The sequence below is a fragment of the Natator depressus genome, chromosome 6, assembly GCF_965152275.1.
Source record: "Natator depressus isolate rNatDep1 chromosome 6, rNatDep2.hap1, whole genome shotgun sequence".
In the NCBI taxonomy this organism is placed as follows: Eukaryota; Metazoa; Chordata; order Testudines; family Cheloniidae; genus Natator; species Natator depressus.
The window spans coordinates 104,294,283-104,319,605 of NC_134239.1; the positions used below are offsets into that span (position 1 = coordinate 104,294,283).

At 43.8% G+C, this 25,323-nt stretch overlaps 1 protein-coding gene across 1 annotated transcript in view; it reads right to left on the minus strand.

The window, feature by feature from the left end:
- Positions 1 to 25,323, minus strand: part of SYNE3 (spectrin repeat containing nuclear envelope family member 3) — an 82,301-nt gene that overhangs the window by 47,290 nt on the left and 9,688 nt on the right. Inside the window, exons 2-4 of the mRNA XM_074956182.1 lie at positions 11,173 to 11,251; positions 4,479 to 4,636; positions 398 to 570 (exon numbers count right to left, since the gene is read on the minus strand). Of these exons, the coding sequence (XP_074812283.1) occupies positions 398 to 570; positions 4,479 to 4,622 (317 nt within the window). The 5' untranslated portion in view covers positions 4,623 to 4,636; positions 11,173 to 11,251. The remainder of the gene's footprint in view (positions 1 to 397; positions 571 to 4,478; positions 4,637 to 11,172; positions 11,252 to 25,323) is intronic.

The following is a 25,323-nucleotide window of genomic DNA, read 5'->3' on the forward strand; positions in this document are numbered from 1 at the left end:
GGAAGTTCAAGATGCTTTAAAAAATGTTGGTAAAAAAGAATCAGATTCTCAGACAGGGTAAATCAGCCTAGCTTCATTGACTTCAGAGTGTCACAATCCACTTCCCAGCTGCCCCTGGCTGCAGGAAGAAGTACCCTGTGCTAGCCCTGTGCCTGGCAAAGATTATTTCTCAGGTCACTGGACTGGCGTATTGTGGGTAGATGTAGAGCCAAGGTTCCACCTACTCTCTGTTCCTTTCCAACATATGCATGGGACCCCAGTGAAGGCTCCTCTGTCTCCCACACAGTACAGGTAGTTAGAGCAGGGAGTAAGGCGGCATTGTCTGAGAGAATTAGACAAGCCACAGTCTGACCCAATATATCAAATACAGTCTTTGTGGAAACAGCATGTGTCCTACCTGTGGCAGTGAGTAATGTAGATGGCTGTTTCTTCCCACATGGCTTTAATGTCTTTCAGTTTGGCTAGTATCTCATGCTTTTCCTCCTCGCTGATACAGCGAAGAAGGGCATCTGCTTTTATCAGGACCAAATCCATTTTCACTCGACCTTCTGGCTCCAATGCACAAATTTTCTATTAGAAAACACAAAACTGAAAACATTGGAAAAAAAGAGAGCTTGCCAGTACAAGCTTATTGAATTAGAACTTTGCTTTCATATGGAAATCATTACATCCTTGCTGGAAAACTCCTACAAAATTTAATAGAAATAAGAACTTTCCTACTGGTTTTTTCAATATTCGTACAGGATTTAATTAATGGAGAAATATATCCCTGTTGTAAAGTAGTTAGCACCACCAACAGAAAGTAGATCATTAACTTCTGTAGGTTTTCACGGTAATTTCTATGCAGCCCTGTTGGGTTTGTGCCTATTAAGTGCTATAGGACTTGCCTGTAACAACAGTGTCTCCACTACTGCTACAGATCTATTGTACTGCATAACCACATGACGTCTAATTCACTTTCTTGGAGTAAGTGCAGAGGACACACTATTCACGGGAAACATTGAGCAAAGCCAGTATTGTAAGTTGCACCAGAACATGCCATGGGAGCTGCACCAAAAAGCAGTTTGTTGCAAATCACAGAAGACATACTCTGAGCCACCCTATAAAAAGAATAGAGAATTATATCTCTGCTATCAAATTCTATTTCCACACAAAAACACGTTGTGTATCAGTTAAGGCCCCGTTACCTACATGCATACCTAACACAAAACCTACAAGCAAGGAAATGAAAGTTGAGCCACCTAACACTATGTATCTTCTACTCTTCCACCCAGAGACAAACCTAACCCTTCGCACAAACACCCCACCCCACACACCACCTTAATTCTGTCCTAATAGTGTTGTCAGCCTTCCAGCAGCACCTCCCCACTATCACGCAGACCACTAGACTTCCTTTCCCTGCTGTCCCTCCTCACAGTTCTGGGAAACCACACTCATTCATGGTGGGGGAAGGGGTGCCAAAAGGAAAATGCTGAGACATTCAAAATCTGAGGTCACTTTTGAAGATGTAGGCCTAAGTGATTTGTCCGGAGTGATTTACCTATTACCCATAAATACATCATTTGATTATTTACTTGTAAAAAAACAAAAACAGAGCATAGGGGAAAATATAAACCACACCCAGCAAACAATAGAAAGATTCAAAACCAAAACTTAGTCCAGGCTTCAGTCTTGTTCCTGCTTGAAGTGACTTGAAAGCAAATGAGCCCAGGATTGAGAAAGCTGTGGCTGGAGCTGGCACTTTTTTTAACGATTGCTTTCTTTGGCTGGCATTTTTGTTAGCAAATTAACAGAAAATAAATCATAGGGAGGAAGCCTGAATAAATGCAAGCCAACTGGGAAAGAAGCACTTGGAACAGATGTTTTTATTTAGAAAAAGGCAGGCCAGAAGGAGACATCAGCTGGGTGGCAGAGAAGGAAGAGGGGAAAGGAAGGCAGAACTAAAGAAGAGCCACTTGCTTTTTGTTTAATAATAATGATGGATTTCCAATATCCAGATTGAAAAAGCTACTATAACAAGGATTTTCTATCCGTTATGACCCTGTTCCAAAGTCCAACAAAGGCATCAGACTTTAGATCAGCCCAGGTAAGATCATCACAAACCACACAATCTTCATTCTTGTGCTCTGTAATGTCAACAGAACCCTGGCGAAGGATGCAGTGATACTAGTCTCATCCTACTGCCCCACTATAATAGTGAATGGTATAGCTGGGGTAGATAGGAGCAGCCAGTTTTTCCAGTGTTCAAGAACAAGAAACATCGAATGAAATTGAAAGGCAACACAATTAAAATGGATAAAAGGAAACACGATTTTTTTAAACACACAAGGTATAATTCATCTGCCACAAAATCTGAGGACAAGAGATTAACAGGATTATACAAAATATTATCTGTCTACATAGATAATGCGCAGATTCACAATTCCATTAAAAAGAGGAGAGCTATAACCCCACTCACTGACAGGGTTTAGGAAGAAACTTGCCCTACAGACAGATTATTCCCTAACTGTCCATCCCTGGGATTCCGGTACCTTTCTTGATAGCATCTGGTGTTACCCAGGGTTTCTCAGAACCCAAAGCAGTGGTAACTTAACTGTCTCTCTCTGGGCAGGGTCAGAAATAAATCAGTGGGGGGGCACAGCTCATCCAGCTGATAAATAATTGATACAAACCAGGAGTGCTTTCATCTAAAATTACCTTTTTTATTACATCTCAAATGTGTGCGCACATGTGCACACAAATACACACACAGCTGCAGTAGGGCTAGAGCAGAGGTTCTCAAACTGTGGTCTCTGGACCACTAGTGGTCCGCAAGCTCCATTCAGGTGGTCCACAGATGGTTTCCTCTAAGGTGCGCGCCTGGGCACACAAGAGAATGAAGGGCCACCCACTTAATTAGTGGAGCCGCACAGGCGTGGCTCCACTAATTAGGTGTCTGGACCCTGGAGAAGACTCACATGTAAGGTGAGGTGGTGGCCTTGTGGGGAATAGAGGGAAGGTGGGAGGGGGAAGTGGGATGAGAAGAGGGGGTGAAGGGAATTTGGGACTTGCAGGGCTGCGGCGGCCAGAGAAAGAGGCGACTTTCCCCAACTCTAGAGCTGCAGCTGCTGGGGAGAGATGGCCCTCCTTCCCAGCCTCCGCTCTGTGGCTGCTGTGGCGGGGGAGAGACCCCACCCCCTTCCCTGCCCCAGATCGGGGGCTGCCACGGCAGGGGAGAGAGGGCACATCCATCGCATTAGAAAGGTAAGACTACTGATATTAAAATATGAGTTGTGTGCTTTTATTTGTAGAACAAAAAACATTAATTATTATTATTTTTTTTTATATATATAGCACTTTTATCCAAAGCGCTTTACAATAGTTGGCTAACGGTACAAACAACATTTGGAAAGATCATTAAGTGGTCAGCAATTTTCAAGTGGTCTGTGGAAAAAAAAGTCTGAGAACCACTGGGCTAGAGCATTTCAAAACAAGTATATTTCCCTACAGTTAAGAAATGGTTTTGAGGAATCAGTGGCCCGCCTCCCAGGGGGCCCCGCCTTCCAGCTAGCTGCTGGGGAACTTAGCTGTTAGAGCCTTGCCCAAAGAAAGCTTCCTCGGAATGCTCCAAAGCATATTCTTTCACCTAATCTTTTATAGCTAAACTTCAAACAAAGCACACAACCTATAGTGACTCAAAACTACGCATTATCTCTTATCAAAACATTTCTAGTCAAAGCAATGTGTCTGGGGCACTTAAAACCTAGGTCACTATTCACTCACTCTCTTCCATACTTGTTAACTTTCTGCCCCATCCTCCCATTCTGATTAAAAAACTGCACGTATACTGCTGTCTGACCTGGCCTCATAAAGGCCCAAGATTTTCCTAGCTATGTGATGTTTGGTTTTCAGCAGGCAGTGGCTGAACATACAAAATTGCTGACTGCGGCATTATCAAATTCTGGGGTACCAATGGTATCGTCCCCTGTCAGAGACAGGACGTGGGATGAAATGGGCTACTGGTCTCATCTGGTAGCATCGTTTTCTGCACTGCATTGGGTGTTGCAAACCCCAGTCTTGCGACTGCGAGAAGCAACTAAATCTCCATTTTAGCATGCACAAATGAATGAGTGCTGGGTGCAGCAGCTGAGATCTCAGTCTAGTAAATCAGGATTGCTGCTAATCTTCCAAATACACATGAAAAGTCTGGAAGCATCTAATCTAACAACAGGATGCAACCCCCACTCTCACCCCCTCACACATTCTATTCCCTTTTCTTAAGGCAGCGGTAAGTAGCTTGCAAAAGAAGAAGCTGGAGAGAATGCTGAAGAGATCCTGCCCAAATGGGACCAAACTTACAGCTCGTGAGACTATTTTCATGCCCTATCCCACCTTGATCATCTCCTAATGGCAGCCTCTCCATGACTCCTGGCAGCCCCTGCAGTGCCAATGCCACTTGTGAATATGTCTCTCAAAAAGCAGTATCAGTCTTCCCCTACCTCAGTCTCTCTTAGCCTGGCTTCCAGGGCAGACCGAGGTCCCTTGGTGTTATCATTGATCCGCAGTCTCTCCTGGATGGCTTTCATCCAGGCTTCTGCATTCTCCACACTCATGTCAAATTCATCCTGGGGCTGCTGAGTCATTGCATTAGTGGAAACTGAAAGGATAAAGAAATGAGGAATTAAAAACAAACAAACAATTCTCTTCTCAGGAAAGTCTCTCACAGTCTTAAGGAGCAGGGAAAAGAGGAAAATAACTGTACTGATCTCTTTCTGATTAATGGCATCAAAATCCACAACCCACGGTAGTCCTACATCTCTATGTGAGACTCAACAGAAGTGAGTATGGAGTAAAAGCTCAAACTCAGAGCTTCTAAAATGAAAGTATACACGGGAACAAGATGAAGTTGGGGCACTCCTTTAAGCTCTGTGATTTGGGCTGACGTTCAAAGGGATAAGAGTCACTGCATTTATTTGAAAACCAAATTAGGCTAATTTGGTCCTTGTGAAACGTACCAGACTGGACACTAATGTCCTTTGTATTTTCACAGAACATGCACAGTACAGGCAGCGGGAATATAAATACGTCCATCAACATGACTCTCTCTAAGCCCATTTAGGGCTCAGCCCTGCAAGGTACTGAGCACTTGGCTCTGACCTAGCCAAGCACTTGAGTGTGTGCTTAACTTTAAACAGAACTGTCTCAGTGAAGTTGGCCAGATCAAGCCAAAATACTCAGCACCTTGCAGTTAATCCACTCTGCTGAAACTTCTAAGGAGGCAGACAATCAGAACAAGTTGTGGTGATGGTTTTGTGATACGGACCCCATTCCTGCAGGAACGGGGCTGAGACAGCTAACACAGATCACTAGTCAGTCATCAGATGGGAACATCTTTCAGTGCCTATGCACTTTGGGTGGATTTGAACTGGGGACTTATAGATAAAAGGCTCCGTGGACTAGATCCAAAGTCAATATAAAGAGGCTCCTGGAGTTCAATGGGTTTTGGATCAAGTCCTACACCCACTGCCAATGCCTGTCAGCCAGTTTCTCCCTAATGAAAATGTCATGCCTATTTGTTATCCACAGTTGAATGCCTCTCTGTTAAAGGTCCAGAGATAATTACTGAGGCTCCATTTTTGCCACTGTTACTCTGACCAAGTAGTACTTTACTCGTTCCCACTGATTTCCCTGGGACTGCTCCCATGCAGTTCAGTACTGCGCAACGTGAGCAAGGGGAGGCAGAGTATGGCCCTTGGTGAATCCAGCCCAGGATTTCTGATAACATCTTGAAATTGGAAGACACCCTGATCATAACCACTGAGGGGGGGAGAGTGACCTGTTTATATCCCCATCCTCCACTTCCTCTATACACCCCCACCCCTAGCTTTTCACTAGCCTGCTGCTGTTCCTCTCAGTGTGGTGGCAGGGCGTGCGCATTCTCACACGCTGGTCACAGCTGCAGCATCACCCTGAATCGGGGCCAAATGTGCACTCCTCTGTGCTCATGGGGGTAGCTGTGCTGGAGATGGGATTCACCCTAGGCAAGGGAGCAATACTGCTACTACCCTCCACTGCGGGGTCTCCTGGTGGAGGGCACAGGCCAGGGCTTCGTAAGAGCCCACAAAGGCAAAGGCTGCCCAGGGGAGACACTGGCTCGCTCCATTTCCCAGCCAGCCTGACCTGCGTATACCCTTGGTAGTCGTGGCAGCTGGGTCCAAGCCCCACAATAAAGCAGGGGATGTGGGTGGGTTGGCCTGCTACACTCTTACTTCTACTGGGCCCAGTTTGACAAGCTGACCTACCTAGCAGACCAGGTTCACATACGGACTGGGTGTGCTGGTGCTCAGCAGGGGCGATGGAAGGATTGTGCATGGGAAGGATTTGGCCTGCGTAGGAAGCCTCTAGGAAAGGAAATGGGTTGCACAAACCCTCCTGTGACAGAACCAGGAGTGAACTCATTCTCAAGGTGCAGGCCAACTGAGAAACCTGTCTTGGAAAATCAAACCTAGTTCTCGTAGAAACGGTTTAAGAAATATCTGTCAGCAGGGCTGGACAACAAATGGTCCTATCTTATATATGTTCTATGAGTTGTCCAAACCATCTGGACACATGTGAAGGAGGACTTATGGGCTTCAGTGAGGACTGAGGCACTGCTCATGCTACTCTGTGTAGTTTAGTTTGAGGGATGAGCCAGAGGCACAGTCCTACAGACACTTGGGTCTGGTGTGGCTGGAACAGCCTCCCATCTGAGATCTATAGAGGTGACTCTTAGAACAATTTTTATATAAAGATTCTAATTTATGTATGTATTAATTTATAAAGCGCATTGATAATGGAGAAATCTGTGACAGCATATGTGAGTAATAATTAATCATAAGAAATCAAGGTGCAAATAAGAAAGCACTGAACAAAGCAGTCACCCCCTGTGGGACAGTAAAGGCAAAAGAGAGGAGAATATTCCAAGATACTGAGAGAGAGGTAGTCTATCTGGCCTAACGCAGGCCAGCTCCTCAGACATATCCACGGGTTATAAAAAGTATTTGAGGGCTGAGTTTTAGTAATTTGGTAAGTGGAAAATATTAGAGATGGGCCAAAACTGAACCCATTTAGCTGATCCACTTTTCCCATTCCTGCCTCGCTCCTCCCCACAGCTCTGACCTCATCTCTTCCCCCCAGAAAAAATAAACCTTGGACACTTAAATAAATAGGGATCAGGTCAGAAACAACCCTGATTTTACCAATAAAATACTGAGCCAGATACAGACCTGTGGCTAAGCTCTGCTCAGCACAGCTCAGGAGAAAGGATGTAAAGGTAGCTTAATCACACATGTGCACCCGCAGGGCCATGGACCTACCGGGCTCTCAGTCTAGTCCCTTGTATAAATTAGAGCAGCCAGAGGCTGCAGGGGATCATTGGGGCATAGGGATGCCTGGCTGTGCTCTTATTTCCCTGGCCATACCTCTGCACAACCGCTGGAATGGTGCTGGTGTAAAAGCTGTTGTACATCACCTGAATAATCCCTTGTCTCAAGGATTCAGTGGCAGGCTTAACTGGGTTTAGAGTCAGAGCAGCACAAGCACCTGCCAAGATTGGTGTAGGCATACCTGGTTCTGTCTCAGAACAGGGGGGTGGACTAGATGACCTCTCAAGGCCCCTTCCAGCCCTACATTTCTATGAAACCAGCTTTCATGTACCAGAGGATCTGGCCCTCTATCTGCATCATGTTCTCTGAATTTCCTAAAGTACCTTTTTTTTTTTAAATTTATGCATCTAGTTTAACTCTCTTTCAAACAGGTTTAACAGCCCTCATCGGGTATTGTGAGGTTTAATTAGTTAGTGAGATCCTTCAAAGTCACTCTTTAAGTGCAATGTATTTTTGGCAATATTATCATTATTTTTCCAAGTTTCCCAATACACTTTTTTTCTCCCTGCAAAGCCATTCTGCTTTTTCTAACTTAACACATTTTTCATAATTGATCCCTTTCTTAAACATACTTTTAAACCAAACATTCATAGTGCACTGGCTTTTAAATGGTTTCAGTATGTCTTGAATTCCTGTGCTCATGTACTACTTGACTCACTTCCAGAACCAAGCTCTCTGACAAATAAAAAGAGAGGGAAAGAAAAGCGCTCCAGGAAAGTTAAATCACTCGCCATTAGGGACAGTATTTTCCAATTATTGAAATATTTCAAGCTTTTCATAACTCTTTCCATTTGGAAGAGATCAGCGTTCTGGGTTTGCACATGAGAAGTGTTTTTAAAACACTGCAGTGTGTCAAATGTTATACAAATGCACAAGTGTGGAAGCTATTGTGGTTCTGGAAATTGTTTGGTACTTGGGTTCTGGGGTAATTTAATAACTGCTCAGCTGTCCTGGATATTGTAAGGAGAGTTCTGAGAGAGAGAGAGAGAGAGAGAGAGAGACAGTTGTATAGGAGCATAAGTCTTTCGACGCGGAGATGGAATTAGCATATACTACTGTAGAAGCGACACATCAATCTCCACGATTCCAAAGCTGAGAGTTCTTGGCATGCTAAGGGCTTGTCTACACTACAGCACAGGGTCGATCTAAGATACGCAACTTCAGCTACATGCGCAGTGTAGCTGAAGTCGATGTGCTTAGATCTACTTACTGCAGTGTCTTCACTGCGGTAAGTCGACAGCTGACACTCTCCCGTCGACTCCGCTTGTACTTCTCGTTCTGGTGGAGTACCGGAGTCGATGGAAGAGTGCTCAGCGGTCGATAAATCAACCCACACTGGATCGATCACTGCCCGCCGATCCGGCGGATAGTGTAGACAAGCCCTAATAAATCTACTGCTCTCAATCATGCTACTATCAGCACATACATCCCTATATAAAGGACTAGATTACTTCAGGTGGAATGGTACTCACAGCAGAGCTAAATTTGGTCCAGTTTGAGTAAGTGGAGAAACTCTTGAGATTCTGGTAAGCATTAGCTGTACCCCAGCAATCTGTAGCTTAACCATTTTTTGGGGTTCAGGACATTAACCCTAGAACCTTGAACATCTTCCAAGGCAGTTTTTTCCTGTACTATTTGTGGTGAATGTTTATGACCATCAGGAACTGTTTGTCCAAACTAATGTACTGAAGAAAAAACACATGCTAGGTGTTCTTGGAACAATCACGTCCATTTCCTGCTTAAAGTTTATGGCTATAACCAACTGATTGTCACACGGGTGGCAGAGTGTAGAGCATTTACTTGCAGCACTGCCATTTCCTTTCCTCTCCAAACAATATCCACTCTCAAGGGAAACCCATAGTTACTTGACAAACCCAACTGCCACCATGTGATCACAACAGCTATTCTTCAGCTTAACTGACCCCTACCGTGAGTCACTGAACATCAGAATGATAACACAGTTTGTTGAATCTGTTCACCAATTCATAGTAAAGCTAATTCTTTCCAGCACACAGATCTGCTTTAGGCTTGGTCTACACTAGAAAATAAGGTCAGTTTAACTACATCGGCCAAGGGTGTGAAAAAGCCACAACCCTGAGCAGCATAGGGAAGCTGACCAAAGTCCCTGTGTAAACAGTACTAGGTCAAAATGGAAGAATTCTTCCATCAATCTAGCTACTGCATCTCAGGAAGGTGGATTATCTAACTGAATCCCTCTTGTTCTCATAGGTAGCGGTTACACTCAAGTGCTGCAGCTGTGCCGCTGTTGTGTTTTAAGCCCTTAAACTCCAGTGGGAATAAATATAAATGTAATTAATAAGACTGGGACTTTTCAGCTTGGAAAAGAGACGACTAAGGTGGGATATGATAAAGGTCTGTAAAATCATGACTGGTGTGAAGAAAGTAGATAAGGAAGTGTTATTTACTCCTTCTCACAACGTAAGAACTAGGGGTGACCAAATGAAATTAATAGGCAGCAGGTTTAAAACAAACAAAAGCAAATATTTCTTCACGCAACGCACAGTCAATCTGTGGAACTCTTTGCCAGAGGATGCTGTGAAGGCCAAGACAATAACAGGGTTCAAAAAAGAACTAGATAAATTCATGGAGGATAGGCCTATCAATGGCTATTAGCCAGGATGGGCAGGGATGGTGTTCCTAGCCTCAGTTTTGCCAGAAGCTGGAAATGGGCGACAGGGGATGGATCACTTGATGATTACCTGTTCTGTTCACTCCCCTCTGGGGCACCTGGCATTGGCCACTGTTGGAAGACAGGATACTTGGTTAGGTGGACCTTTGGTCTGACCCAGTATGGCTGTTCTTATATAATATCCCCTCACTTTATAAAATTGCTTTTACACTTCCATAATTTCCAGTTCTAAGAAGCCATTTGCAGAAGTATGGACCAATAATTCTCCTCTAAAAGGAAGCTGGACTTGTAAATAAATCAAAGCTAAGATCCAGGATTACTCCCTTTTTCACTTCAGGGGTGGCAGCCAGCAGAATTTTGACATTTTAAATCTTCAAAATTTCAAAGTTTTAATTTTGAGGGGGGAAAAAGGAGATGCTTTTCCTTTTAATTGCAAAATCTCCCACTCCCCTTTATTCTTCCACCTCGCTCAAGTAGACATTATCCTGCTGTAATTCGGCCAGATTAGTAAAATGCAGGAGTAAGTAGGGCACTTCTAATTTCTTTTTATGACCAGTGAAACACTGTACAATATCTGTCTTAAGTATTTATATGGCCCCCATCATCACAGGATCTGAGTCCCTCACAATCTTTAATGTAGGTATCCTCACAACATCCCTGTGAGGTAAGGCAGTGCTATCGTTGCCATTCAGCAGATGGGGAACTTGTTATAATATGTATAACAAACAGCCACTAGGGGGAGCAGGCAGATAGTTGGATAACAAAACGTGTGGCTGTTCCAGGTTGTGGTGGGTGCGTTGTTGGAACCTGCTGAAAGTGTGGAGCTATTGCAAAGTTATATACTTGTTGACTGAATAAACAGACAGTCAATACTCAAAGAAGCTGCAGTGCATATGGCTTACAACACAACAGAACTGAGGCACAGAAAGGCTAGGTGACTTGCCCAAATCACACAGGAAGTCTGTAGCAGAGCAGGGAGTTGAACCTAGGTCTCCCAAGTCCTGGACTAGTGCTCTCATCCCTGGACCATCATTCCTCTAATATGCTAATAGGGAATCCTCAGAACTAAGCGTATCTTCTCCTTCTGCAATTGCCAGTAAAAGGTAACTAGTAGCCTACCTGCAACCTTCAGATTATGAACTTGGAACCCCTTCTGGTGAAACTGTCCAGACTAGATTTCCAATTTCTGCTCAGCTCCCTAAAATAAGAGTTACACCATCAGTCAGCCAAGGGAAAAGCATTGCAAGCCAAGCACATTAGAATCATAGCCCCTGGGGCTAGGGTTTATGTAATTAATTAAATCCCACCTGTCTGCTAAAGATTGCACATCCCCACAGTTCACAGCTGGGTGCCATGCAAGGGTACTGATACTATTGACCAATAATGTTCTACAGTGTCTAGGTCTTGGCTGGGACTGGAACTGCAGCTGTGTGAACAATTTTTAGTGAATAACGTATCTGATAAATTTCACCCCTTTTGCTGGTCACACCTTGCATGTGAACAATCTATGATTTTCTCACATATGTGTGCTATTCAAAATTATTTTGCCAAATAAATTCTGCAAATTATTCTTGCTCGGCAGATTGTTCTAACACCCAATTCTAATTCTAATTGGATCACCCAATACTCCAACTGTGCTGATTAGTTTTAATTAGACCCAAAGGTCATATGGTAATCATGGTTACTGTCCTCTGACTGGATGAGAGTAACTCTTATTATTAATGTATTAGTATTTATTATTTGTACTGCAGTAACGCTTAGTATCCCAGGCCCCCATTGTGCTAGACACTGTACAAAGAGAATAACTTACACAGCACCCTACAATGAGCCTGCACGCTTTAGGGAACAAATAAGATAAACCCCCTGCCCTGAGGAGCTTATAGTCTAAGTACCAGACCAGACTGAATAAGTGAAAGCAGCAAAATAAAGTGCCTGTAAGTATGGGGATAAGAAATGATGGACAAGGGGCAACAAGGCTTACATGGACGCATATATTGGTGTGAACATGCCCCAACAACTCTAATATACATCTCACAACTCATCTTCCTCACTTGGAGCCAGAACCACTCATCCATAGCGGGGGCTAGACATTTCAGAATCTAGAAATATGCCTGAAGCCACCAAGTTCAGATCTTTATCAGATCCAAATGTTCTCAATGTTTGAGTGTTTGGAACTGGGACTCTTTGCTTCAGACCGATCTTTTTAAAAGAACTGACTTTGAACCTAATATGCTAACTGCCTATCTCTGACTGGTGATGGGGAGCACTCAGCACACAACTCTGAAATCAGTGGCCTTTGTAGGTAACCTTCAAGTATATATTAGAAATATGAACATTTACAACTACTAAACACCTGTTCAGAACTTATATGTCAGACCTGATCCTTAATAGGATATCAATGCCTTTTCCCTCTTTAAAAAACAAAAACTTGAAAAAAAAATTTAAGTCCTAATTTTTGGAAATCTTAAAAAAACCTTCATCTTCATGGAAATGAAACTGGCAAAGTTTGCCATTGTTTGGTTTTTAATTATTTTTAAGTTAAAATTAAAATGTAGGTCTGTGGGAATGACTGTCCTATGGAAGAGGGAGTCTGCAAACACAGCCCTATTCTAAACACTGCATTCAAAGCTTAAAATAATTATGTGATCTCTAGAGGATCAAAGCTCATGATCATAAATACATGAACCTGCTTCTATTTACACTACCCAGTGACGGTTTTTTAAGAATAGCATATAACTGCTCCAAGACCTAAAACATTGGAACCCTCTCAAGAGCACATACTCCAGGGTAACTAAAGTTGCATCTAGATAATTCAATAATTCAGACGTTATTCATAACAATATCTGTGTTGAGCTGATGCCAGGGCTTTCTGTTACAAAAATGGCATCGCTTTGTGTTCAAACAAACCCAGACTCTAGAGCAGAGGTGGGCAAACTACGGTCTGCGGGCCACATCTGGCCCACGGGACCGTCCTGCCCGGCCCCTGAGCTCCCCACTGTGAAGGCTTGTCCCCGGCCCCTCCCCCACTGTGTCCCCCGCACTCCGCAGCCACGCCACCGAGCGGGCAGCGCTGTAGGTGGCAGGGCTGCGCTCTCATGCAGGGCAGCACGGCAGCGTGTCTGACTCTGGCTGGGCGGCGCAGCAGCCAGACACGCTGCTCCGAGCGGCCTGGTAAGGGGGCCAGGAGCAGGGGGTGGTTGGATGGGGTGAATGTTCGGGGGGAGGTGGGGGGGAGCGGTCGGGACAGGGAACAGGGGGTGGTTCGATAGGGCAGAGGTTCTCGGGGGGAGGTTACTGGGGGGGGGGTTAGATAGGGGGTGGGGTCCTGGGAGGTGGTTAGGGGTGGGGGTCCCAGGATGGGGTGGTCAGGGGACAAGGAGCAGGGGCGGTTGGCTGGGTCGAGGGTTCTGAGGGGGGCAGTCAGGGGGTGGGAAGTGGGAGGGGGTGGGGAGGGGATGGGGGCCAGGCTGTTTGGGGAAGCACAGCCTTCCCTACCCGGCCCTCCATACAGTTTCGCAGCCCCGTGTGGCCCTCGGGCCAAAAAGTTTGCCCACCCCTCCTCTAAAGTAAAGTAAGGTTTGCCTACATCCCAGGTGCAGTAAACGACCGAAGCTGGCAGCAACCTTATCCCCAAGCTCTTTCTTCAGAAACTGAAAAGTCCACTGCAAACCGTAAATAGCATCTCAATTAATTTTGAACGGTTGAGAACATTTCTGGAATTGAGTAAAATAGACTGCCTTCCTGTGACTCATTTTTGCCTGAACTCTAGCAGTTTCCATAGCTTAGTCACCCTCCTACCGTGCCTGTATGCCAGGCACTGTGGGTCAGTAACAGAGCAAGCATATGCTTTCAATCCCAAAGACTATTCCTATTAGCCACTGGAGTTTGCTGTTATGCTCAGTTCCACCAAGAGACTGAAACCCCAACCGAAACTTCTGTTACTGTGTAGTCTGATACTTTTACAGTCAGGGAAGAGGTTCTATATGAGAAGCCGCACTATCTTATCCAGTAGAGCATTAACTAGGGTTGTAAACCTAACAAAGGATCCAATCCTGATCCCCCTGAAGTCACTGTTGGTTTGCCATTGATTTCAGTGGCGGCAGGATTGAGTCTAAAGTTTTGTGTCAGCAGTCCCTTTCCGGTGAAAATGTTCTTGGAGCTATTTTAAACTGGAGCTGTGATCCCAGATAACTGCTGCTGCTGAGCAATGAAAGTAAAGCAAACATTTAACACTTCCTACTCCAGTGGAATTCAACTTTGCTAACCTTTTGCAAATGTAATAACTTATATGTTAATAACTATGGGCATGGCTACACTTGCAGATGTAGAGCGCTTTGAGTTAAACCCGCCTTCGTAGAGGGCGGTAGGGAAAGCGCTGCAATCTGTCCACTCTGACAGCTACAAGCGCACTGGCGTGGCCACATTAGCAGCTCTTGCAATGGCCACAGAGAGCAGTGCATTGTGGTAGCTATCCCAGCATACAAGTGACTGCAACGTGCTTTTCAAATGGGTTGGGGGTGGAGTGTGACAGGGAGTGTGTTGTGTGTATGTGGGGGGAGAGAGAGAGTGGGTTTTGAGGGGTGCTGAGAGCATGTCAGCATGCTGTCTTGTAAGTTCAGACAGCAGCAGACCCACCCTCCCCCGCCTCCCTCTCTCACACACAGCATTGCACAGTAATGGTTGCTTTGTCTCGGAGCAGATAAGCAGCCAGTTGTCAGAAACGCAGCTTTCAAAGGGCACATCCGCATTCCTGCAGTGAGTTCAAAACAATGGCAAGAGTGGCCACTTGATTTAAGGGGATTATGGGATGTTTCCGGAGGCTGATCAGAGCGCAGTAATGCAACACCTCGTCCACACTGGTGCCGCAGCCCCAGTGGGGGCGCAGCAAATGTTATTCCACTCGCCGAGTTGGAGTACCAGCAGCGCTGTAGCCGCGGAGTCAGAGCGCTCTACGTGCCTTGCCAGTGTGGACGGGTAATGAGCTAGTGCGCCCGGGGCTCCTGTATTGCGCTGTAACTCGCAAGTGTAGCCAAGCCCTGAATCTGGGATTTTCAGTGATGGCTCCTAAAGGAGTTAGACGCTCAAATCCCATTGAATTTCAATGAGTATGAGGGCCCAGATCCTCATATTTAGGTGCGTCAACTCCCATTGAAATCAAAGCTGAAATCAATGGGAATTAGGAGTCTAAATAACTTTGAGGATCTGGGCCTTCATGCCTAATTTCCTTAGACTCCTTTGAAAATCCCATGCTAAATATTATGGGGCAGATCCTCAGCAGTTAATTGTCAGACTCATTGAAGTCAATGAAGCGATAACAATTTACACCAGCTGAGGGTCCATCTATATATAGATATATCTAGATATACAAGCACGTTTGTAAATTCAAAAAACGATTAGCGTTGCTGAGTGATGATTAAGTCACATCATTCACAAATCTCAAGCACTTAAAATAAGGACATGGATAGTTAAGAATATTACAGATCTTATATATCCCACCTAAATAATTTTTTCTTTATTATAGTAATGTATATTCTACCACAACATGACAATCTGAACTCTGACCCAAAAGAAGTAATAGTCTTTTACCAGTAATCTCAAAGCACAAACAAACACTGTGTGTCATTAATGTGAACATAGGTAACTTGGTTTTTTTCAAAAGGGTTTTGTGTTGTATCAACTATTCCCCACCCCACCCCTGCCAACCCACAGAGTGTGACCCAGTAGTTGTGCTCTGGCAACCTATCTAAGATATGCACACCACAAACTGAGAAACACCGACCTAGAAAATAGGTAAGAAGGAAAATCTGAATATCGTGTCGGTGGGGCAGTACTGCTGTTAAACTGAAGTGGAAAAGAGCCTCTGACAGACCCTTCCTGCACAGGGCTCACTAAATGCAAATAGTGAAGCTATAGTCAAATTATGTTCTATATTTGCAAGTGTTATTAAGTTTCCTTAATCCTTTAGCTTGCTCTATACACACAGGGCCATATCTTGCACAGTGGTCTGATAATACTGAACTAGTGGCACTATCCATAGGAGGTGTGGTGTATTGTGTGTTAAATTGGAAAAAGCTAGTGAGTTACACTATTTCATTGACATTTTCCTTGTGAAATACACTAACAATGTTCCAGGAAATCTGATCTAGAAAGAAAGTTGTAAGGTTTGCCTGCATATCACCTGCATGAAGGTCAGTAGAAGAGGTGTGTCAAAGCCAGAACTATTTATACATCTTTAGGAGATCTCAGATCAAACGGGATCTGGATCTGAACTTCTGGTTTTCATTTTGCAGAAACAAACCCATCCCTTAGTTCTGTCCATCTGGAATTATAAAGATCTTGTGACTTTAAGGTCAGACTGCACTGCAACCTAAGGAAAATTATCCACAGCTTCCAGGAATCCCGATTTGGCCAGGATTGTCCTAGGTTTTAAAACTCAATCCCCAGTAATTTCAGTCCCAGCTACTGTTCTAGGTCTGTAGTGTTGCTATGTCATGCCTTCCTGAATCACAGCCTCTCCTGGCTGTTCAGCAGCACGGCCTATTGACTCCTGCTGGCTGCTTCTCATCTGCAACTCTCAGCCCTGCTACTGGAGGCTGGCACCAACTCATTAATATTTTTAACGACTCTCTTTGTGTCTTATGTTAGTATCAAGTGGTAAATGTAGAAGGATCATGTGGATAACAAAAATATCCTACAAAAATCTCTGACTGAATCCTAGGGAAATTCTGTTCTGATTTCACCACCATTCCCCATTGGTTTCCAGTGCCCTAATCAAAACCCAGCCTAAGGACTTTCTTTGTTAGGAGTTGTGACATCAGTGCAGCATGGTGAAATAAATTAGGACACCTGAGTAAGAAGAAAAAGAGATGGGTTCCTTTTTCATCATGATCGTGAGAGAACAGGATTTCCCTTTACTAAATGAGCATGGATGGGAGACAAGAAGCCACTCTAGAGATCAATCTGACCAAAGAAAGGACAGCACACAGCATGATGCCACTGTTTAAAAGGTGAATAAGATTTAAATAGAGATAATCCCCAAGAAACTCTCTAGAGTTCAGGTCACCAACTAACTAGCTGGTTAACTCCTTTAGGGATTAATGTTTGAAATTATTATGTCTGACAGATGTTTGTAGAACAGGAATTACCATATAATACCCTGTACTAAAAACAATAAGAAGCAAAAGTGCAGCATGGGTACAAATTAGAGCTGAGATTTCAGAAATCACTGATATAATCTTGGACCCAGACGTAACTTTTGTTTGCCTGTCTTAAGTATTTTTCTGTTTCTTCTGCACTTTCCTGGCAGTCAATTTTTCTTCCCTGTACTGCTGAGAAGAATCTGATTGACATATTAGCCGACTGTGCCTCGGTTACAGCTCTACAATCCGAGGAACAGAGGGCAGAATTTAGCCAACTTCTTCAGTCAACACCAGCGGTATTGCTGTTTAGCCAGGGATTTCCCAAACGGGACCTGTGTTTCATGCATCACACTTTTCTGATGCTCAAACTCATTAGGCGTTGTCTGTCTCCTGACTTCCTGGAACCTTTGGAAAATAAAATGCAATGTTTTCCCAACTCAGTTCTGATGTCTTGAGCCACTGTTACTGTTAGGTTTGCTAGCAAGTCAAACTGGCAGGATGGTGCCACTGCTACACTGGTTGTAGTTTACACTTCCACCATCAGAGCATGCTGAATCCAGTTTATCTGCTCCTAGGCACAGCCAGATTGCACTCTCCCTCACACCAGTGTAAATGCAGAGTAACTCCACTGAAGTCAACGGAATCTTTGTGGATTTGGACTAGTGTAAATGAAAGCAGAACCTGACCCATGTCATCTTAATTTGCACTCTACTAGACATGATTTCTAGGATTAAGATGAATGTAAAGACGAAATAATGACTGGAAAGGTAGAGCAAACATGGGGATGGAGAAGAGGAAACGGTCAGGTCTGATTCTCCTCTCACATCAGTGTTACACCCATGTATGTTCATTGACTAAGGGAAGATACTCCTGGCTCACATCCATTTAAGTGAGTGGAGCATTAGGTCCAGGAAATGTAAAAGCAAAACAGGGAGAAAAGAAGAACACTGTAAAGAGAAGAACACTGGAAGAGAAACTGTGTACTAACTTAGCCCCCAGAAGACCTCCTATGACAGAGTGCTGGGTAAGAACTGCTGACTTAGCCCTCTGTCACACCAGCTCCCATTAAGGGAAGTAAATTGGAGCTGGCTAGAGAAAACCTGTGCCTAATTGTGGCACCTTAGAGACTAACAAATTTATTTGAGCGTAAGCTTTCACGAAAACTTATGCTCAAATAAATTTGTTAGTCTCTAAGGTGCCACAAGTACTCCTTTTCTTTTTGCAGATACAGACTAACACGGCTGCTACTCTGAAACCTGTGCCTAATTGGTGAATGGGAGACAGCTGCCAGACCAATTAGCCTGGCTTTATATAAAAGGCTGGGAGGAAGGAAGCCGGGAGGAAGCTATAGCTCTTCCTCATCCCTCCAGGGTGCAGACATGAGCACCCAAGCAGTGTATGGTGAAAAGGTGGTGGGAGCACAACCCATAAATAAATGGCACCAGTGGTTACTGAACTCCAGGTTTTCTGAGTGACTTTGTCAGCACAGCAGGGGCAGGAGCCAAGAGGGCCCTGCAGAGCCCTGCTACACCCCCCAGAGACTGATAGCTAAAGAAACAGATAAAGAGCTAAGCTAGAAGCTAAGGACCAAATTCTTCTTTCAGCTACAACTGTGCAATCCCAGTGTAGGCAACTGAGAGTATAGCTCGGGGCAGAATTTGGCCACAGCTTGAAAAAGCAAACTTGGGACAGGAAGGTGTGAACATCAAAGAGAAGCATCTTAGGAGTTTACTGCTTCTATGTTTCAAAAAGGAAAATGATCTATCTGGTATTCTGAAAGTGAATTAAGATCCCTCTTACTATCAAGATGATGATTACACAGTCCCTACCATGACAGAAGCTCTCTTAGCACAGGGCTCTATGCAGATAGAAATGAATGAAACTTTCTTGCTGTGCTGAGGAGCTAGCCCATCTATCTAAAAAGAAACCAGCTTCAGACCTTGGGACTACCAAGCTGCCTCAGGGGCAGAGGTTAGAATGTTCATAGGTGAGCCTCCTCACTGTCCTGTCCGCTCTCCCTTGCTGGGAGTAAATCCACAGTGGCTGTGGGATTTACTCCAGCCCTATAGCATCTGGGCTAAGAATGTACTCCCTAGGAAGGAAGCAAGCTGGGGCAGCCATGTAAGGCTGAAATACACATTTACTTAGATCATAAGTGCTTTGGGCATGGACTGTCTTTGTGGTGTTTGCACAGCACCTAGCACAATGTCTATGGCTAGGGCAATGAAGCACTATGGTGATAAAAATAAATAACAGTAACATTGTGCAGCTGGTTCTACAGGGGAGATACTCCCTTACAATAAGAAGCACCTCTGTTGATGACTATCCTAGACTCATGGAGCTCAGCAGCCACTAAGGCAAAGTCCAGCACCGATAAATTACCATTTATGAGCACAATTCCTCTCAGTCCCAAAGCTGATCATAAACTGATATTGAGATTTCATAATAATGCTTCACTTTCTGCATGTGCCCCCAAGGCCTGACTTCTCAGTTAATAAAGTTCCCATCCCTTTGGTTTGAAGGAAGCTGTTTTCAGGCTTAGGTTAAATGAAGGTTTGAGCAGGACTTTTTTTTCTTTGCTAGCACTTTCAAACCCATCAATGTTGCAGCTGAGTGAAAAGCAGCAGTGTAAATGGTAACTTTTGAATCTAGACAGTTCTGTGTTCAAACATGAATTCAAGTATTCCTATAAATAAAACTGGTTAGATGTTTTCAAATAAGCCCAAAGTCCACATGCTGCAAAGGAAACACAGGTCATTAAACACTGAAGCCAATGGAGTTACTTAAAGGATTATTTTGGCTCACTGTTTAATCTACCATACTTAAATGATGCCCTGGGCAGACTGGCTTAGTTGCAAGGTAATAATCTGCAATTCTGAACTGCTGCATGGGTTTGATTCCCAGTCTATGGGCTACCAGGGGGGACAAGAGATCTCATGTTACTTGACCTCCAGTACTCAGGGGACAAGGTTGATGCGTTCCTAAAACAGTTTAGTCTAGTTCTCCTGGGCCACAAAGTGGCTGTGACACATCAGGGCCACAAGAATTGTAGGGTACAAAGCAGGATAAAATTTCTTCAGAGCTCTGTCAAAGAACTAGAAACCCCCCGTTGGGGAGAGAATACTTTTGACTCTGTAGAAATGGTTGTTTCGCAGGACAAAAATGTGGCTTAAGTGACCATTCAGCAATATCTAAAGGTGCAGGGCCACTAGACACCACAGTGATGAGTATGGTGTAAACGCTGATCAACGGATTGATGTCAAAGGACTTTCTTCTAAAGGGCTGAAGGAATCCACTATCAGTATTACTGGGTGGGGGAAGGGCGTCACTCAAGCACTGACAAGTGACAAGTCAAGTACCCAACAACAGCAGCCAGCTTTAAAGTCAACCCATCCCTGTTTAAAACAGTGGGATCTGCTGATATTTAGTAATTTACATATTTATATTTAATCATTCAGCTATTAATTACTACTGTTACTACTGCAGTAAGGTTCCCAGTTAGGCATCACGGCGCCATTATACCAGGCTCTGTACAGAAAAAGAACACAGAGACAGTCCCTGGCCCAGAGAGCTCACAAAATCTAGGATTCTCACAGTACGCAGCAGGTGAATAAACAGACAATTAGGGTAGGAAGACCAGGCAACACTGAAGGGAAGGGTGTTTGTGTCTTTTAGTGACCGTGACATCTCATTTGTCCCAAGTGGCCACCAACATAATCAACGCCCAATGGAAAGGAAGATTTTAAGGGGGGATTTCAAAGAGATGATGGTGGCTTTGCAAATTGGGATGAGAAGTATCTTCCATAAGCATAAGGGGTGGGATGGGAGAAAGTGCCAAGGTACTCCTAGGAAAAGCAGACAAGGGGGTGCCTGGCATAAGTAATTTCAGAGCTCTGCCTTGAGCAGATAATTAACCTCTGTTAACAGGTGGTCTTATTACCATTACCCTCATTCTCTTTTCCCTCATGTGTTTTATCTCACTAACTATGAACTTGTTGATTCTAGTCTTAAGTTAGATTATATGCTTCCCACGGCAGGGACCACATCCTTGTATGCTTTGCACACTGCCTATCATCACAATGGGGCTCCCACCCTGCCTGACTAGAACCTTTTGACGCCAGCATAACAAATAATAATTTTCAAGTAACAGACTGATCTTGGGCACTTTGCCTTCAATCTTCAAGGCTTTTAGAGAAGCAAGTTTCCCATGTTTTGCTAGCCAGATTCACAAGCCCATGTGGCAACCTGGAAAGATAGGAAAAGGAGTTAATTCTGCACTGAAAGTGTCTTTAAAAAATGTCTCTCTTGCGGACAAAGTGGGTGTTCTAAAGCAGAATGGGATTTAAAGCTTTGATGCTAAATCCACATCTATTTCTTTCATTCTGGAGCATGTAAGGCTGAGGATCCTCTCTACACAACAGCGCCCTATATCACCTGTATGTGAAGCACTTTTCATGCCCTCAGCACAAAAACTAATAGAGCTCTCTTGACTTCTACTCTGAAATTATGGGGTGAAATCCTGGCGCCACTGAAAACAACAGGAGTTTGGCCACTGACTTCCATAGGGCCAGGATATCACCCATGATTTCTACAGGCTTACAAGTCAACAATTATAGTTCTCCTTGGGTTCTTTCCTTCTGAGCGGGAGATTGAAACTAAGAATGAAGCCTCTGATACATTTACTGAGCCAGCCTGATGTGCTAAATATTTTACCTACAAAGCAAATGCCAAACCCCTTGTATTTACTACCTGAACTATAGAAGATTCTTGCTGATTTACATAAGAAACATCATCTACATTTGTCAAGCATTGCTGTCTACCAGAAATATAGCCACTACCACAGAGACTGAAGTGCAGCCATGCAATGAGAATGGTTGCATTAAGGAAAGTCAGTCACTACAATTGCAGAAAGAAAAGGAGGACTTGTGGCACCTTCGAGACTAACAAACTTATTTGAACATAAGCTTTTGTGAGCTACAGCTCACTTCATCGGAAGCATTCAGTGGAAAAAAAGTCCTCCTTTTCTTTTTGCGGATACAGACTATCACGGCTGCTACTCTGAAACCTACAATTACAGAGAATTTATTGCTCAGGGAAGTCACTGATCTGACAGCTCCAGAGGTTGGTTTCTTTTGTTCATCCACAGAATATGTATGGCATGGGCAAATTTCCTCATACTGCCCTGCCATTAAATTGTCTTGAAAGGACAACAGGATAAGTCACTCTCCAAACATATTCTGTCCTTTGCCTCTCTGCTGAGACTGTCAATAGGATTTTGGTTACAGTGTATATAGGAGTCCATTGGGAACTGGACTGAGACCAACTCATTTCACATAAGTCCCCACACAGTCATCAGATGGAAACGGCTTTCAGTCACTGCTGACCCAGTCTGGATTCAAGCCAATCACCCAGAGGTGAAAGGCTCTATACCCCATTATTAGCAATCTGCCAAGCCATCCAGTCCCCAATGGCTGCCTAATATAGATATCTTAGCTGCAGACATCCAAAGGTTCAGTGCATGTGTTGGCATTATAAAATGCTGATTAGTTCTGTAAAATTGTTTTTTAGTCTAAAACACAATACCCTCTTTTCTCCTACAATTGCTTCATTATTATAACAGTAAAAAAACCTGGTGTCTGATTCCTTAAATCAGACACCACTGATCCACATAACAAACAGAGGCTACATTACAATTTAAAAATTACCCTAGCTCTTTAGTCGCGATTTAATTTTCTTCTTGCTACTGTTATTCCAGCCCATGTGCTAGCTTATTTACTTTCTTACAGGCTTCTCTACCGTGCTCATCATTATGTTATCTCAGTGCCCCACATTCACAAATGGATCTTGCCTCACAACACCCTTCTCCATTAGGAAAGGATGAGCACCTTCATTTTAGAGAGAGGCACAAAGGAAATTCAGGCCACGGTTTCCAACAGTGACCTGTGATTTAGGGTGCCAAACTCAAAACACATCAGGTATTGGTCTGTGGAAGAGCTTGAAATATGAATCCAGCTCTCCTTGATCCCAGTCCAGTGCCTTAACACATGGCCATCCTTCCTCCCTTAACAATCGCCCACCTATAAATTGTTTCAAGGTTGCTTCACTTCACAATAGAAGTTGACAATATACTCCTTATAAACAAGGTGGGTGAGGATATTGGACCAATAATATTATATCCCCCACCTTGTCTCTCTCATATCCTTGGACCAACACAGCTACAATACTGCAAACAATATACTGCTTGCTCAGGAAAAACTCCCAAAACTTCAATGGGAATTTTACTTAAATAAACAAGTGTAGAATCAGGTCAATATTTATTAGATAAATAAAAGGATTTTCAAGAAGGCTCTTGTTCTCTCAGAGTTAGTGTTGTCCTGAGTCTTCTGCCATTTAGAACCATGAAGCATGACATTCAAGGAAACCACAAGACACCATTGCACCAAAGTAATAAATGGGAGGGAATGTGTTTAGTAGCAGGACACAGGACTGGGAGCTTGGACTCTGGACCAGCAGTTCTATTCCTGACTCTGTCACTCAATCACTGTGGCACTTAGGTAAGTCACTTGGTCCCCATGTGCCTTTGTTTCTTCAACTATAATAGAGATATAATTATATTTACCTACCTCCCAAGGATGTTTGAAACATTCATGGGCCTGATTCTTCTCCCATAAAGCCTTGTTTCCCGTCTCCCTTCCTTTCCACTTTTCCCATTATGTTATCTGTGCAATTTGGATGAGGCCTAGGGTTAGGGCCTGACACCTGATCCAAAGCCCAGTGAAGTCAAAAGAAAGAGTGCTGTGGAGTTCAATGCATTTTGTATCAAGCCCCTGGTCTCCTATTGGCTGTAAAGTAGGATGGACACCAATGGTGATATATAAATAAAACATCAAAACCACAAGGAATTAAGTAGTCTAATAACAAACAGCCTAAAGAGCACCAGATGGGGCTGTGCCTTGTTGAGAAATCACGTTTTTTTTTTCTTGCAGTGCAATTAAGATGTATGCCCAAATTTATTTCAACACAGAAAGCACAGGCCATTGAAGATTGTTTATTAACTGAAGGCGCACGCGCATATACACACATCACATCACATCACAGCATGACCCTCCCTTACAACCAGTCCCAGCTTCTATGTTTACATGATGCAGACTGGGCTGGATAAGAGGCTCCTGTCATTAAGTGAGGCAGGGCTCCTTAATTCAGCAGAAGTTAAAAGTTCTGCAGCTGTCATCCCAATGAATCATTTCATTGTAATAAAGGCTGTTATCCTGGGAGTAACTCAGTTTAATCTGTCGTTGTGACAAGAGTCTTGGTTGTCAGTGAATAGTGCAGGCACAAAACATAAAGAGCAATGGCTCGCCCCCCCTTACTAAATCCATAAGTCAACCACAGCCGAGCACAATGATTAACAAATCTGGTGTATTTACTGTTTGCACTGGCTTTGTACAGCTGAAAGCTAACATCTTGCAGCATTCTGAACTCATTTGATGCTCTATTTAAAACCTCAGCTCCTGTGGATGAGCGATTATGTGAGAATCTTCTCTTTCATTTTAAAAGAAAAAGTACATTTCTAACCCACTTGGTTACAGAGAAGAGCTTGTACCCCAAAGGGAAACCCCTGAAAGCAAATAAAAAGAACTTTTTTTTAATATCACGGCTTTTAAGCCAATTTCATTATTGGCTTTTGAACATCTGGGGTTAATAATGCTACATCTTGTTCGACCATATCTAGAATCTCTAATCTCCAGATGAAACAGGTCAATATCAGACATGGGCCTGAGCCACAAAATTTAGCTGCAGACGCAAGCTTTCCCAAAGTTCAGGAGTGTCTGGCTCTTGGATTTGGGCCTATTGTTAGTCAATATTGGGCTGAGTCTTAAAGGGGCCCCAACCGAGCCCCCATTTTGCTTCACTTATTTTATGTCTTTTATTGGACCAACTTCTGTTGATGAGAGAGGGCATGTCTACATTACAAAATTAAGTCGACTGAACTTACGTTGGCATATAGCAGCCGCAGTAATTACATTGCTTGTATGTGTCTACACTTTGCTCCTTGTGTTGGCAGCATGCATCCTCATTAGAAGCACTTGTGCCGATTTACTGTCAGTGTGGAGCATTGCGGCATGGCTTC